This window comes from Rhinolophus ferrumequinum, chromosome 10 (genome assembly GCF_004115265.2).
Source record: "Rhinolophus ferrumequinum isolate MPI-CBG mRhiFer1 chromosome 10, mRhiFer1_v1.p, whole genome shotgun sequence".
In the NCBI taxonomy this organism is placed as follows: Eukaryota; Metazoa; Chordata; class Mammalia; order Chiroptera; family Rhinolophidae; genus Rhinolophus; species Rhinolophus ferrumequinum.
In genome coordinates, this window is record NC_046293.1 from 24451639 (window position 1) to 24469949 (window position 18311).

The following is an 18311-nucleotide window of genomic DNA, read 5'->3' on the forward strand; positions in this document are numbered from 1 at the left end:
GGAGCCAGAACCCTGATGACATTGCTTTAAGTGCTTGAATTCAGCCATGTACTTCCGGAATTGCCCAGTTTTCTGAGTCAGCATCTTCTTATTTTAATATTAGTTTGAATTGAGTTTCCTGCATTTGCCTCCCTCCCCCCTCAAAAAGAAAAAAAATACCTGGGTGAATACAGGGACATTTTAACTCCAATTATATTTTCCTAAATGTTCCTTGGGGTTCAAGATATCCTAGATCTTCTTCAAAACAAGAACTCAAGTTAAAAAAGGGAGACCATCATCCCTGCACATACAAATCCATTGCCCATGTGCCCTGATCAAGTATGGAACATGAAAGTCTCTAGACAAACTCAGTGTCTGGTCGTATCATAGCAGTAGCATAAATGAGGTTTTACCAGGAAACCAACAATTTTGTTTTAATCATTTGATTCTGTGAATTTGAGCTACTACTTTGGGAAGGGATGGGTTAACATGGCTAATGAGGAGACTTTTATAGGTAGAGGATAATAAGGTTATTTCCTTTTAAAACACATCCTGATAGTAAAATTTGCTAGTTAAGCCATTTCTTCTTCCCTCTTCTCTTTTTCTTTCTTTTTTTTTTTGGGGGGGGGTGTGGATGGGATTGGACTATTCTCTAAAAGTCTCCTTTTATCCTTATTATTTGGATCTCAATTTCACTTTTCATCCCTCCTTTCTAATCTATTAATCCTAATTTCAGTTACAATAAAAACTCCACAGCTATCAGAACTGGAACTTGACATTAGGTAATAATAAAGTGACAATGAAAACTGACTTCCTTATACATTTAAGAGTTCAGCCTTTTAAGGCTCTTATCCCGCATACCCCATTTTTTTTGTCTTCTCTTGGAGAACATAACAAACCCACATCAGTCTTACCTAAGCAAATCACTCCAGCATCCTCAGCATGATCACAATTATGCTTTCCCCATCCTTCGTGTTTGCAGTTCCAGAGAGCTGACTCATTTCCATTGCATACAAGATCATCAAACCAGATTGGTCCAGAACCTTCTCCAAAAATAGCTGAACTAGAAAAACTGATAGCACTTCCACATTCAAGTTGTTTACAAACCACAGAAGCATGACGCACATTGAAATTATCATCACAAACTGTTCCCCACTGTCCCTGGAATTTGATCTCTATTCTTCCTGAACACCGGTTTCCTCCATTCATCAGCTTCATCTCCAAATTGGATCCATCTAGAGCAGAGAAAAGACCAGAGTTCAAAGTGGTATGCATTCAGAAGGAATTTCAGAAAATAAGATTCTTCGGGACATTTGGGATTTCATGTTTTCCTTAAAATTGTGCCTCATTTTGGATGCTGCCCATCTTCACATATTGGAGAATTTTAATTTTTTAAAAGTAAGTTAACAATTAGGATTTTTATGTACATCTACTTACCAATGAAAATGTTTTACAGATTAAATTTATTTTTTGTTTTGTTCCTTCATGAGGACAGAACAAACACTCTTTTATATAGAAATAGATAAAATCTATTCAAATCAGTTATTTAAAAAACTAGAAAAAAATAAAACTGGTCCACACAACAAAGTAGTAAAAATGACTAACTGGTCACTTGTAGAACATTTAAAATCTTTATCACAAAAAAAGTTAACAAAAAAATAAATAAATAAAAAGGAACATTTCTATAAAAATAAAAATAAAATCTTTATCACAAATAGTTCAGAGCTTGAGTAATTGTCTGAAATTGAATTTGAAATTAGAAAACAGAAAAAAGCAAAAATAAAATGCACAATCATGAATGTTTTGCAAAAGTACCCTGTACTATACCAAACTATTAAAAACTGAGGCCAAAAATCAATCAAAATAATTCATTTCTTACCAATTTCCTGTTTAAACCAAAGGGTGTTGTTTTTCCCATCCCCAAAGCATCTGGTACTAGTTTTCGCAAAGAACAGCTTTTTCATAAAGATTTTCTCTATACACTGTCCCTTAGATTTTCTATGAGGACTAAAATATCTGAGAAAAGAAGATTTGGCATGAAACTTTGGGACACATGAAAAACAAAAACTGTTTGTGGTTAAACAAAAAGTTTAGAAGCTTCTTTTTGAAAAAGTAATTCAATTTTAAAAGCTCTAAACTCCAGGTAAAAAGATCACTTAACAAGATTTTTTATTATGAAAAATTAATAATAATAATAATAATAATAATAATAGCTCACAATCAAAATATGCATAAGTTGTTCCAAGTGCATCAGATATGTTCTCTTCTTTAGTATTCACAACAAATTTAAGCCTTATGTGTTATTACCACTATCCCTACTTTACAGATAAGCAAACTGAGGTTAAATAATTGACACAGGATCAAATACCTAGAAAATAATAGAGCTAGAATGTGGGAGGGGAAAAAGCAGTAGTGCATCAGAGTCTATTCTCTTCACTTTTATGCTATATTGCCCCTGTGCATATAATAATCTTAAAATCTCCCAGGAGGCACAGGTTCTGAGGTTTGAGCATTGATCAGGATGGAGAACCTCAGAAAGTCAGACTCTGAAACCACATGAAACTAGGGAGGTGAGTGTCTATATATTCCTAATATTAATATTATGCACCAGTTGGAGCTTTAGATGTATAAACTTGAAAAAGTAAGTTTGATCAACTCCATCCTTAAGCATAAAAAAATAGAAAACAAGAGTTAAAAATACTACATTGTGTCTTAGCTTAAAAAGTCAACTTTATAGACAGAAATAATGCTAGGCTCTTACCAGAAATAATTATGGTAAGAGCCTAGCAAGATTTATTATGATTTTTAGCTTTGCTGTAGGTGTTTGATGTACATCTTAGCATTGCTTTTCCCTGAGTAATGATTAACATAAAAGACAAGAAGAAAAGGAAGAAGGAGGAGGGGGAGAAAAAAGAGAAGGGGAAGAGGAGGGGAGGAAAGAAGGAGGAAGAGAGATGGGGAAAGAAGTGGGGAGGAGGGAGAAAAAAGGAGGGAGAAAGAAGAAAGAGAACTGAGTAGTCAAGGTAATGAGAACTAATGAGCCATGAGGAAACTAACGTTAATTTTTAACTCCTGTTACATACCAGACAGTGTACCAGTAGGTTTACATGTATTCTGTCGTTGAGTCCTCAGAAATTGAAGTTTAGAAAAATTTAACAACTTGCTCAAAATAATAGCATTAGTAAGTGGTTGACTGGAATTTATTCCAGCGTTTTTCTAGGTACTAGCCTGTGTTGCTCCCATTATACCACAATACTTGGGTAGAGATTAGCCCCTTCTAAAATCAGTCCTATGAAGGAGATGATCTCTAAGAAAGAAGCTGGAAGGTGAGAGGGTTGCATAAAGCTCAGTGAAGTGGGCAAAGAGAAATGAGAAGCCCAGGAATCTGAATTGGGTCAGAAACACAACTTTGGATTTGTCAAGAGAAAGGTCTGACACATGACTTTCTGAGTCATTGTAAGGTCAACAGACATAAAACTCATAAAATATTTTATAAATTAAAACCACTATGTGGGGGGGTGGGGATAAGGGGGAAAGTGAGGGGATTAGAAAACAATCAGTAACCACAAGATGGCCACGGGGTTTTGAAAATTAATCTGGGGAACGTAATTTAGTGGTTACCAGAGGGTAAGGGGGTTGGGGGGTGGGAGATGAGGGTAAGGGGGATCAAATATATGGTGATGGAAGGAGAACTGACTCTGGGTGGTGAACACACAATGTAATTTATAGATGATGTGATACAGAATTGTACACCTGAAATCTATATAATTTTACTAACAATTGTCACCCCAATAAAGTAAAAATAAAAAAACCCACTATGTAAATGAAATGAATAGCATTGTATACTGGAAAAGGAGCAAAGAAGGATTAGTGCTAAGAATATTTATTTTTTGATTCAGTAAGTTGATTATCAGTTAATGGAAAAAAGGGTAATTAATGATTTATGTATGTGTCAATGCATGAAAGCAGTATGTCATTGGGAAAGGGGACAAGGAACTAACTTCAATATCATGATTTTTTTATGTAGGAGTAGGAGATTATAGTCAGATTACTGAATATAAAATGGAAGCTAGTCACTTCCTCATTGATTGAAATGTTCAGAATCTTTATTTATTTATTTATATTGTCTTCTGGATTTTATTTTATTTTTAATTAATGTTTTGGGGTGACAATAGTTAGTAAAATTACATAGGTTTTAAGTGTACAATTCTGTAATACATCACCTATATATAATATTGTGTGCTCACCACACAGAGTCATTTCTCTTTCCATCACCATATATTTAATCCCGTTTACCCTCATCTACCACCTCCCTCTCCCCTCTCACCCTCTGGTAACCACTAAACTATTGTCTACGCCTATGAGTTTTTGTTTCTTTATTTGTTTGTCTTGTTCCTTTGTTGCTTTCAGTTTTATATCCCACATATCAGTGAAATCAAATGGTTCGATTGGATGAAGAAGATGTGGTATATATACACAATGGAATACTATTCTACCATAAGAGAAGATGAAATAGTGCCATTTGTGACAAGATGGATGAATCTTGAGATCATTGTGCTAAGCAAAATAAGTCAGACAGAAAAAGTCGATTTATTTTTTTAATATGGGCTTTTTCATGTGTTTTCTGGTCTTTTAGCAATGGATTGGGTGATATTATACGTGGACTAGATTACTTACCAAAAACTCCTTTTTATTTTTAATCCATCTGTATATTTTTTCCCACAAAGCATTTCATGTTGAGGCTTTGACTTATGCAAGTCTTACCTGAGCAGGTTACTCCAGCATCCTGTTGGTGAGTGCAGTTATGTTTTCCCCATCCATCATGTTTGCAGTTCCAGAGAGCTGATTCATTCCCACGACAAGAAACATGATCCATCCAAATGCGTCCAGAGCCTGCACTGGAATTAGTCCATCCAGTGGTTTTGATAGCAGTTGGACATCCTAGCTGCCTACAAATTACAGAGACCTCATCCACGTCCCAGCCATTATTACACACAGTTCCCCACTCCCCCTGTACTTTCACCTCCACTCTCCCAGTGCACTTGTTTTCACCATCCACTAGTCTCAGCTCTTTGTTTGTTCCTCCTGCAACAAAGGGTAAAGGCAGCAACTGGTCAAGATCCAAAGAGCAAGTAGAGAACTATTATTCCTTAGATTATCTATTTTCCAAAGCCAGGTTTGAGAAACATTCCTGGACCCATCTATGGTACAATAGGATAATGAATGCTATTTCATAGAAATTCAAATACAAATATTGGCATCACAGGCTTCAAATTAAACAATGACATAAACCAGTAAATCCAACTAATACAATATTATATATCATTATATTATGGCTGATATTCTTTATAATGCCAATGTATAGAATCTACATGGAGAGTTTACTATTTAAATAAGGTAGTACAAAATCTTAAAGGAATGAGCTATGTAAGTTTCTCCAAAATCCCAACATCAATAGAAAGAAGGCTGATGGTTAGGATGAAAAGACCAGTTATAAAAAATGTTACTCCTGTTTCACATATATATGTAAAATACCATACATTTTTAAAATACCAGTTGAAGCCTGCAAAATACTTAACTTCAAAAAGAAAGTATACACAGACTGAAAGTAAAGAGATGGAGGGGCAGCCAGATGGCTCAGTTGGTTAGAGCGTGAGCTCTGAACAACAGGGTTGCCGGTTCGATTCCCACATGGGCCAGTGAGCTGCACCCTCCACAACTAGAATGAAGACAATTAGCTGCCGCTGGGCTTCTGGAGGGGTGGCTGGATGACACAGTTGGCTAGAGCGCAAGCTCTCAACAATAAAGTTGTGGGTTCAATTCGTGCATGGGATGGAAGGCTGCACCCTCTGCAACTAAAGATTGAAAATGGCAACTGGACTTGGAGCTGTGCCCTCCACAAGATTGGACAACAACTTGGAGATGATGGGCCCTGGAGAAACACACTGTTCCTCAATATTCCCCAATAAAATCTTAAAGAGAGAGAGAGAGAGAGAGAGAGAGAGAGAGAGAGAGAGAGAGAGAAATGGAAAAAGTTACTGTGCTTCCTCCAAAATAAGACCTACCCTGAAAATAAGCCCTAGTTAAGATCGGCAGCCAGATGGACACATTTAGTATGTTATGACGATGTTCCAGAAGAAGATGACATGACTGTATTTGAATAAATATAGATTGTTATACAAGAAAAAAGAAGACATCCTCTGAAAATAAGCCCTAATGGAACAAAAATTAATATAAGACCCAGTCTTATTTTCAGGGAAACACGGTATTTTATGAAAGTGGAAATAATATTTAAAAAACCTGGGATAGCAATACTTATACCAGACAAAATAGACTTTAAAACAAAGGCTACACATCTGGGTATTTATCCAAAGAAACCCAAAACAATATTTTGAAGGGACATGTGCATTCATATTTTCATCACAGTATTATCTACAATAGCCAATATACGGAGGCAACCTGGTTGTCCATAATGGATGAACAGATAAAGAAGAAGTAGTACATATATGGAATGGAATATTACTCAGCCAAAAAATAGAATTAAATTTTGCCATCTGCAACAACATGGATCAACACAGACGGTACTGTGCTGAGTGGAGTAAAATCAGACAGAGAAAGGCAAATATCATGTGATTTCCCTTATACATGGAATCTAAAGATAAACAAACAAACAAGGTCATAGATACAGAGAGGATTTTGATGGACGCCATTAGGATGAGTGAAGTGGGGGAGGGGGTTAACAGGTACAAATTGGTAGTTACAAAACAGTCATGGGGATGTAGAGTATAGCAGAGGGAACATAGTCAGTAGTATTGTAATAACTATGTATGGTATCAGATGGGTACTGGATTTGTTGCAGTGATTACTTTGTAAGTTATATAAATGACTAATCACTGTGTTGTACACCTGAAACTAATATAATGTATGTTGACTGTAATTGAAAAAAATCTTTAAAAAAGTACTAGTTGAAATATGACAGAAATGCATCTACTTAAATAGAAGTTGAGATGGAGATATTTTCCTTTTATCTTCTACCATAAAATAAATCGCCTTTCCCCCACATCCCTCCCAAATGTCTCAGCCAGCACTTCATGATTATTTTAGCTGTGGTCCCACTGATAAATATATCCAGTCTCTCAATACCTTTTTGATAAATTTTAACATTTGAATTTATTAAAGTGTCCCTAAAATTCCCATAATCCCAATGATTCTGAGGTTTTTCCTCCCCTTATTTTTCTTTTTTTTTTAGTTAGATGTTATTTCAAATCTTTAAATAAAATGCATTTTTTTTTCTCTGTGAGAGTTTATTGTGGGGGAAACTGTGCTATTATTTTGTTCATTTTTTGTGTATCACATGGTTAGTTTCTTATTTTGTACATTTAATATCTGATCCTTTGAAACCATGAAGCATGTTTTCAGATGCTATTTGGCCTTAAGGAGAATTATTTGCTTTTCACTGATTCTTGTCAGAGTGGGCTAAGGCTGCAACTAGATTTGACAAAATACTCACCAAGAGAACTGGTAATCAAACAGGCACAGAGAACTGAGACCACAGCAACAATGAAGGAACTCGAGTAGACAAAACATCTTCTAAAATCTGTGAAGAAAAATAAAGAGGGCAAAAGTGTAGCCTTCCTAAAAAGAGACTTTAGAGAAGGCAGATGGTTTCAGAGGTTTGAGATTAATAAAGAAGATCAAATCAAGACAGAAAAGCCTTCCTTCTTAATGGCAAGGCAGACAGAAAAAATTCATAGCCAGGGTCATAGAGTCTCAGTGAAATAGCTTTGAAAATGTTCATGTTGATAGGCAACCTAGTGGTGAGTAATTAGAAGGAAATTGGGAATGGAAAAAGAATTTCAAGAGCAGTCTTAAAAACTGGAAAATTGAAAAGGCATTAATGAAACTTAGAAGTGGGTAATTCTCCCTGAAGGCACAGAGCAATATTCAATTATTGATGTTCCTGTCTCTAAGCCTACTTAATTCACATTGTTAGATGGTAAGTTCCATGAGGAAATGGATTATATCTATAATGCTCACCATAGTTTCACGGGTACCTGGCACTGTCCCTGCTAAATAGAAGCCAAACAATACATTGATGAAATAAAGTAACAATGTTTATATTGGAAAGACCCAAACATTGGACCTCATCTTCAGATATAGCATAAAATGCTCTTTACAGCTCTCTTCATCACTCTCATTCTTCCTCCTACACTAAGCTAACAATAATTTAAAAGTAAAAAATGCTATGTGGTAACCACATAGGAGCACTCACTTTGGGACAAGTTACTGAACTTTGCACTTACGATTTATGCTTTCATGTGATATGTTATACTTCAATATAAAAGCTTGAAAAAAATTAAAAATTCTAAATGAGTTTAACACATCCATATAAACCATGAAGTAGATTTTAACACTCTGGTGTGTTATTCTGTTTCTTTGTAATCAACTTACAATTAATATTCATTCCTACATGCTCTATCTTTTCTAACAATTATTGTTTTAATACTCAATTCACTCATTTCAGTTCTTAATTTCACCTCAGCAGTTTTACAAAACTGACACCAAATCTAATCTAGAATATATGGCAGGTATGAGGTCCTACCATATAAACTTAATGCCCTCTTCCCATTTCTTATTCTCCTGAAACCAATCACTATTAAATTAGATCAACTGACTGTCAGAATAATGCTATACTCCGTTAAAGGATAAATGTACAATAAATGAGAAAATTTTACCAGCAGATCCAGAGTTTTCATGTGGTACCATTCTGAGTTTGCCTGTCCCAAAGTCTTATGATTTCTAAATCTTCTTGTATTATTCCCTAGAAATGTTCTCCTAAAGAAGAGGACCACTAAGAATTCTAAAAATCATCTCACTTCCACAAAAATATAGAAAGGTTATGTAATAGAGGTGGAGTCAACCAAAAAAGGGAAATCATTAAAAGAGTAAGGTTCCCTTTCATAATCATGTTTTCTTCAATATGGGGCATAAAACAACCAAAGAAATTGAGAAAAAATTCACTACAAATTTACAAAATTAATGGGAAATATTAACTCATATACTGTTGTTAAATTGACTACATCAAATTTCTGCACTTTGCTTTGGACTAATACATTAGAATCAAAATTGGCAATTGTTATCTGGTCAAATTATGTCAAAACACTAAAATAAAATAGGCTAAATATAATTAAATAATTAATGTTTTTTTATTATAACCGATTTTAATATTATTTCCATAATTAAATGTCTAGTGAATAATTTTATGTAGATTGTCTATAGACAGCCTTGCATTTCTTTTCTAATGGGATGGAGAACAGCAATAAAATTAGGCATGACTATTACAGATTCCACAAATGGTGGAAATTTTACAAGACATTATTTTACAATAAAATTTTAATTCACAATAAAATTTTACAAGACATTATTTTAGCTCTAAATAACTCAAAATCAAGTAAGAGTATCAGATATGATAGCACTAATGAACATAGTTTCAAAGTATAGTGTGAAAAAGAAAGAAAGAAATGGTCATATCAACTGGGAGACAGAAATGAACAGCCAGAAAACTCTTATCTGTGAGAAGATGCTGAAATTGTGCCTAAAATATGAGAAGGACTTTGCCAAAAGTTAAAAAAGATAGAGGAATTTAAGGCATAAAAATAGCACACAAAAAAGAATACAAGCATGTGAAAACATAAAAATTTTATAGCTCATGATGGCATTAATATTGTCAGGTGTTAGTGGTGCACCAGAACTGGAGAATTAATGAAGCATCTCCAGGGGCAGTTGGGTGGCTCAGTTGATTAGAGCATGAGCTCTTGACAACAAGGTTGCCCATTCAATTCCCACATGGGATGGTAGGCTACGCCCCCTGCAACTGAGATTGAAAAACAGCGACTGGACTTGGAGCTGAGCTGCACCCTCCACAACTAGATTGAAGGACAATGACTTGGAGCTGATGGACCCTGGAGAAACACAATATTCCTCCCCACCCCCCAAAAAAAAGCAACAAGAGAAAAGCAGTTAGTTACCTACGGGGGAGCACCCATAATACTATCGGCTGATTTCACAACAGAAACTTTGCAGGCCAGAAGGGATTGGCACAAAATATTCAAAGTGATGGAAAGCAAGGACCAACAACCAAGATTACTCTACCCAGCAAAGTTATCATCTAGAATCAAAAAACAGATAAAGAGCTTCCCAGACACAAAAAAGCTAAATGAGTTCATCACCACCAAATTGGTATTCTAGTATTAAAAGAAATGTTAAAGGAACTTCTTTGAGAAATATAAAAAGAAAAAAAGATTAAAAATATGAATAATAAAATGGCAATAACAACATATCTATCAACAATTATTTTAAATGGATTAAATGCTCCAATCAAAAGATAAGCGTGGCTAAAATCAAGCGTGGTAGGAAATCAAGACCAATTGTTTTAATACTCAATTCACTCATTTCAGTTCTTAATTTCACCTCAGCAGTTTTACAAAACTGACACCAAATCTAATCTAGAATATATGGCAGGTATGAGGTCCTACCATATAAACTTAATGCCCTCTTCCCATTTCTTATTCTCCTGAAACCAATCACTATTAAATTATATGCTGCCTGCAAGAGACTCACCAGATCAAATACACACACAGACTGAAAGTAAAGGGGTGGAAAAAGTTATTTCATGAAAATGGAAATTAAAAAACAAAGCTGGGGTAGCAATATTTATACCAGATAAAATAGACTTCAAAACAAAGGCTATAAAAAGAGACAAAGAAAAATTCAGTAATTCCACTTCTGGATATTTATCCGAAGAAACCCAAAACACTACTTCGAGGGGACATGTTTACTCATATGTTCAGTGTAGCATTATTTACAATAATCAAGATATGGAGCCAACCTGGGCGTCCCTGAATGGATGAATGGATAAAGAAGAGGTGGTACATACATATAATGGCATATTATTCAGCCATTAGAAAGAACGAAATCTTGCCATCGTTGACAATATGGATGAACCTAGAGGGTAATGTGCTGAGTGTAGTCAGTCAGACAGTGAAAGACAAATGTTGTATGATTTCACTTACAAGTGGAATCTAAAGAATGAAATATGAGTAAACAAACAAATGAAACAGAAACAAGTTCATAGATACAGAGAACATTTTGATGGTTGCCAAATGGGAGGAGGGTTAGGGGTAGACATAAAAGGCGAAGAGATTAAGAGGAATAAATTGGTTGTTACACAGTAGTCATGCAGATATAGGGTATAGTATAAGGAATACAGTCAATAATATTGTAATAACTATGTATGGTATCAAATGGGTACTAGATCTATTGGGGTGACAGATGGGAGGGAGGTTGGGGACAGGGTAAAAAAGGTGAAGGGATTATGAAATACAAATTGGAAGTTACAAAATAGTCAATGGAATGTAAAGTAAAGCATAAGGAATATAATTAACAATATGGTAATAACTATGAATAGTGCCAGGTGGGTACTAGACTAGTTAGGAGAATCACTTAAATTATATAAACGTCTAACCACTATGCTGTACACTTGATGTAATGCACAGCATAGGGAATACAGTCAATAATATTGTGATAGCATGATACAGTGTCAGATGGTTGCTGGAATAATCATGGTGATTATCTTTAGGTATAAAAATGTTGGCTAACTTATGGTGTACACCCGAAACTAATATAATAGTGTATGTTAGCTACATTTTAATAAAATCTTTAAAAAGAGAGAGAACAACCTTCACAGCTATTTGCCTTTAACAGAAGACAAAAGAAAACACAAATAAAGATAGATGTTGATATCTGGGGAAAAAATACACTGAATCGGCTTAATGGCAAATTAAATATTGCAGAAAAAAGGTTAGTGAATTTGAAGAATAGCAATAGAAACAACCCAAAATGAAACATGCAGAGAGAAAAAAAATTAAGGAAATGAAAAGAGCATCAGTGAACTGTGGGACAACTTCAAGCAGCTTTATATATGTGTAATTATAGTCCCTAAAAGTATTTGAAGGAATAATGGCTCAAATTTTTCCAGACTTTGTGAAGATTCTAAACCCACAGATTGAAGATCAACAAACCTCAAGCACAAGAAACATGAAAAACACTACAATAAGACACATCAAAATAAATTGTCCCAATCCAATGATAAAAATTTTGAAAACAGCCAGAAAAAAAATTCACACAAGTACAGAGGAACAAAGACAGGAAAATAACAGATTTCTTGTCAGAAACAATGCAAACAAGAAGCTAGTGGAGCATCAGTATTAACTACAGAAATAAAAATATACTTCTAACCTAAATTTCTTTAACCAGCAAAAATATCTTTCAAATACTGAGGAAAAATAAAGACACCACATTTAAAAGCTTAAATAAATCATTACCATTAGATACACACCACAAGAAATGTTAAAGAAAGTCTTTCAGGCAGGAGAAAAATAATATTCGGTGGAAATATAGTTTAACATAAGAAATAAAGAGCATAAGAAATGGTAACTACATAAGTAAATATATCATTTTTATCTATTTAGTTATTTTTTAAAAATAATCCATTGTTTAAACAACAATAAAGCTGTATAGTATGTATAGTATGTATAGTATGGAGTTGATAACATCTGTAAAAGGAAGAATATATGAAAATAATAACACAAAGGGTAAAGAGACAAATGGAAAAATATTATGATAAAGTTTATGTACTATATGTAAAGTGATAGAATATTTTTTGAAGGTAGATAATAATGAGCTAAAATTGTATACTATAAACCTAAAGAGGCCACTAAAATAACAAAACAAGGAGTTATAGCTAATAAGCCAACATACTAGATAAAGTGGAATCATAAATCACATTCAATTAATCCAAAAGAATCCATAAAGAGTCAAATATAGAACAAAGAATAGATGGGACAAAGAGAAAAACAAAGAGCAAGGTAATAGATTTGGGCCCAACTATATCTATAATTACATTAAATATAAAGAGTCTAAGCACCCCCAATTGAAAGGCAGAACTTGGCAAACTGGATTAAAAAGAAAAATTCAACTATATGATGCATAAATATGAAGACAAAAAACAGGCTAAAAGTTAAAGGATGGAAAATAATATGCCATGGAAAATAATAATCAGTTAAAAGAAAGCCCAAGTGGCTATATTAAAATCAACAAAAGGGGATTTCAGAGTATAAAATATTTTCAGGGATAAAGAAAATCATTTTATAACATTAAATGTGTCCGTTTATCAAGAGTACATATCAATCCTACATGTTTATAAAATTAACACCAGAGTTTTAAAATTCACGAAGCAAAAATTTATAGAACTGCAAGGAGAAATAGAAAATCCATAATTATAATAGGATATTTCAATGTCTTCTCTCAAAAATTGATAAATCAAATAGGCAGAAAATCAGTAAGAATAGTATAGAATTGAACAATATCAATCAACTTATCCTAATCAACATTGATAGAACATTTTATCCATAACAACAGAACACACATTCTTTTCAAGAGCATATGGAACATTTCCTAAGGTAGATAATATTTTTAGACATATAAAAATTATCAACAGTTGGGCTGGCCCAGTGGCTCAGGCGGTTGGAGCTCCGTGCTCCTAATGGCGAAGACTGCCGGTTTGATTCCCACATGGGCCAGTGGGCTCTCAACCACAAGGTTGCCGGTTCGACTCCCATAAGGGATGCTGGGCTGCGCCCCCTACAACGAACAATGGCAACTGGACCTGGAGCTGAGCTGCGCCTTTCACAACTAAGATCGAAAGAACAACAACTTGGGAAAAGTCCTGGAAGGGCACACTGTTCCCCAATAAAGTTCTGTTCCCCTTTCCCATTAAAAAAATCTTAAAAAAAAAAAAAGAAGAAGAAGAAGAAATTTAAAAAATTTATCAACAGTTAAATAATTCAAATCATACACAATATCTTCTCTAATCACAATGGAATGAAATTAGAAATCAAAAACAATTATCTCTGGAAAAACTCAAATATTTGAGTTGTATACCTTAAACTTGTACACAGAGGTATATGTAGGCTCATAACCCAGCATGGGCCAGGGAGCTGTGTCCTACACAACTAGACTGAGAAACAACGGCTTGAACCGGAGGTGGAAGAAGGGGGGAAAATCATCTAGTATTTGTAAAATAAAATAAGTTTCTTTACTGCTGTGTTAAAAATCTGTATATATAAATTGCACATTTATAGTAGTATTATATAAATGATGGAATGAATCCATGCCTTTTCCTTACTGACTCTTGCACTGCTCAACCACAGAGAATATCTGTGTTCTATTCCTAATTTGCCTAAGATACAGCCTCTTCACAATGCTGAGCAAACTCAATTTTTCCTTTTTTAAGGCTCTACCAATCAGTGAATAAACAGTCACATTAATTGTCTAGTCTTCTGTTGCAGTTCATGAAGAATGGCAATTTAGACCTAATTATCCTTTGTGATAGAGTGCCAGGACTCTCTTGGTTTCAAATTCTTCAACTATTATTTTTCAGCCTTTCTGGAAAGTTCTTCATTCCTCATATCAAAGTGTTTTCCCTCAAATCCCAGAGTGCATTGTCTTCTGACTCCTATATGCTCTTAGCCTTAATTAACTCAATATTATCCTTTTTCTCAGATTATTTTCCCTTAATTTTCTAGCATTTTGAGTATAAGTTTAAGCTACACATCTGCAAACTCACCACTTACATTGAACATACAAAGTGTAGATGTTTGTGTAATATCGTACATGCTGATTGTGTACAAATAGTTCATTGCAGGCTGCTTATTGACTAATACTTGGCTTTGATTTCTTCATATTTTTATTTTTTTGGTCCCAATTTTCGTAACTGGACTTCTGCTTTGTTCATGCCTTGTGACAAACAGTCTTTGTCATGTACTACTTCCAGTAATGATCTACTGATGCTTCACTTACTATCTTGATCATCTCCAAATCAGCGAGTGCTTCAAGACTGAAGGACCTGCCTTCCAATAGATACTTATGAGACAAAAGCAAGATATTGTCTTTATATTGTTTTACTAACAGCTAGAGAGTCTGGATATTTCCCAACAATTGCTATGGCTAAGTAACTTAATATCACCATTTTATGGTTTACAACTGGCCTTAATTACTTCCTTTTTGAGTGTAAATTGTTTTGCTATACCAAGTAACATTATAAATTCCCCTATACATTTATGATCCCTCTGAAAATGAGCATTTGCTTAGCCCTTCATTTTCTCTTAAGCTAGTCAAACACAACCACACTCTGTACACTGACAGCTATTCAATACATGTTATGGATAATGCCACGTTTCTTTCTCCTTATACTCAATCGTCTTTTGCTCTTTCTTCACATCTGTAATATAAATTACTTGGTCTAAATCTCGACTCTGGTTTTATTCCTGGTTGCTCCAATTTCATGTTAGTACTTGATATCCTCAGCATTTCATATTTGAGGTTCCCAACGTTCTTAGCTTAGACTTACAACTCCAGCTTTTCCATTTTAAGAGTTCTTGTGAGAAAGCAGTCTATATTTACATTTTTCTTTTCCTTTCACCCAATCAAACTCAATACAATATGGTTTCTACTTCATATTTTATATTTTTGCATTTAATAAACAAATTTTTAAAATGTGTACTCATGTCAAGTACTCTCTTAGATTCTGGGAATACATTATAACTTAATTTACTCAAGGCTTCTAATCTCCTATAGTCTAGGAGGAATGATAGACATAAACATAAGCAAATGTAACATTCTATGTAATACAGAGGACAAGAATATAGCAAGTGGACTTAATCTCCTGCAACCAATTCTGGAGGATTTGTATGACATCTGAAAGGAAATGTCCTTTATGTTGAGCTCTGAAGGATGAGTTAGAAAGTTACAATGGGAGAGTAGAAGATTGCCGAGGCAGAAGAGAAAGCATGTTTGCATTCGACAAAGTAAGAAATAGATTAGTGCATTGAAGGAGCAAGAAATCCAGTGTGATTGCAACATAGAAACTGAAAATGAGATTGGCATTTGTTGAATTCAGAGGCAAGGCAGAGACAGATCTCACAGAACACTTAAGCCAATGTAAGAATTTTTCTTTAAGGACATAAAGAAGATTATGCATGGTAGCAAAAAGGGTGGTAATACGATCAAATTTCTGTTTTCAACAATTACTCTGGCTACTTTATAAAAAGAGCTTACAAAAGGACAGAAGTAGATATAAGAATGCTAGATAGGAGGGTCTGATAGTGTTTAGTAGGAAATGAATTATGGTATGGATGACAGGTTGTAGTGGTGGTTCATCAGTGTTTAATTATTCCAAGAAATTAATGGCTGACTGGCTAAATAAATAAATGAGGTATATATTTGTATCAATAATGACAATGTGCCATAGCACAAGAATTATCATTAATTCAATTATGTCTACTTGAGATTCAAGAATAGAAGAAGAAAACAAGTGGATATGGACAAAATATAGGTTGGTAGTCTAAAAGATAGACTTTGATGACTGATGATGAGGGAGTGAAAGAATTCAAGATTATGGATTGAACAACTGATAAAGTTATCATTGGCTATGACAAGAAACACTGGTGGAAGGGCAGATTTGTAATGAAAGGCAGTGAGTTAAAATTAGACATGTGACTTTTGAAGTCTCTTTGAGACACATAAGAATAAGCAATGTGTAAACAATATATAAGATATTAAGAATCATGGAGGAGAAATCTGGACTGAAAATGCAAGTTCAGGAGTATGAAGATGGCAATTGAAGATACAGAAATCAAAGAGACCACTTACCACAAGAACATGGGTAATGATGAACGTCCAAGAAGCTCCAAGATCAAATGGTTGGATAGAGGGAAAAAGTTTTCAAAAGAAGCAGAGAAGTAATATATATATATATATATATATATATATATATATATATATATATATATATATATATATACACACACACACACACACACATATACATGCATACATATATATATACACATATGTGTGTGTGTGTGTGTGTGTATGAAAATCCTGGAGAGTGATGTCCTATAGTCATCAAAAGAAAATATCAGAAATAAAAACAGACTAGTCCATGTGTCAAATGATGTTGACATATCAAATAAGATGAGGACTGAAAAGAGTTTTTTGGATTTGTTATGTAGAGGTCAATAATGAATTTGGTGAGAAGAGTTTCAGTGAAGTGACTTTTTGTTTCTGTGAAATATGAATAAATGACATAGCACAGATTGTTGTAGAGTGAGCTGAATAACAGAGCTGAGAGTCCCAGTGAGGACTAAGACAATTCTTTAAAATGGTTCTTATCTGCTCAACTGTGTTATTCTGCCCCCCAGTCCCCAGGAGTGATTGCAGCCATGGGAGATAAACCAGAGGAGAAATGGGAGCAAAGCAAAATCCAGCTACAATGTCTCTCTGCGTCACCCATTCAGAACTTTCTCATCGTTTGTAAGAATTCGTCATTCTTACTAATTCCAAAAGCAATTACACTGCAATTCTACCAAGAAAGGACTACTTCCCATAATTTCTATCCCACTATTTTTTTTTAACCAGACCACTTCTAACCCCTGTGAAAACATTCTACAGAAATGTTAGAGATTACAAGTTCTTCTCTTACTCTTTTTTTAATTAATTTCAGGTGTACAAAACAATATAATAGTTAGAAATTTCACCCCTCACAAAGTGATAACCTCCCTCCCCCAATCTATTGCCCCTCTGACATTGTATGCATCTATTACGATGCCACTGACTCTATTCCCTATGCTCTTACTCTTAACTGGCCACTGCAATATCCAGGAACAGATACAGTAAAAGTTTGACTGAAAGGAGAGGCAAGGTTAGTGGTTTCTGAAGGTGAAATAATATGCGTGTTGGAGAAATATTAACAAGTTCAACCTGCATCATCTTAGAAATTAAAGGGAGGTAAGTTTTAACTTATCATCAGACACGTGAAGAGAGAAAAACAGCAACCTAGAGCAGATGGAAGCCCCTACATTGCTGTGTTGATGTCAGTCCTGTATCACTATAGCTTATATGTGTATATCTTCAATGGCACCATCGAGAAACAGATTTCTTTGATATATGGGATATAAAACTGAAAGCAACAAAAGAAAAGACAAACAAAGGAACAAAAACTCATAGACACAGACAATAGTTTAGTGGTAACTGGAGGGTAACGGGGGAGAGGGGTGGTAGAGGGTAAATGGGGTCAAATACATGGTGATGGAAGGAGAATTGACTCCAGGTGGTGAACATACAGTGTGATATAGAGATGGTGTATTGCAGAATTGTACACCTGAAACCTATGTAACTTTACTAACCATTGTCACCCCAATAAACTTTAGTTA

General features: G+C 34.5%; 1 protein-coding gene across 1 annotated transcript in view; it reads right to left on the reverse strand.

The window, feature by feature from the left end:
- The window catches only part of CD163 (CD163 molecule), a 28300-nt gene extending 19455 nt beyond the window's left edge, over window positions 1–8845 (reverse strand). Inside the window, exons 1-4 of the mRNA XM_033117333.1 lie at window positions 8715–8845; window positions 7490–7576; window positions 4744–5064; window positions 894–1214 (exon numbers count right to left, since the gene is read on the reverse strand). Coding sequence (XP_032973224.1) covers window positions 894–1214; window positions 4744–5064; window positions 7490–7576; window positions 8715–8745 — 760 coding nt within the window. The 5' untranslated portion in view covers window positions 8746–8845. The remainder of the gene's footprint in view (window positions 1–893; window positions 1215–4743; window positions 5065–7489; window positions 7577–8714) is intronic.
- Window positions 8846–18311: the final 9466 nt, after the last annotated feature.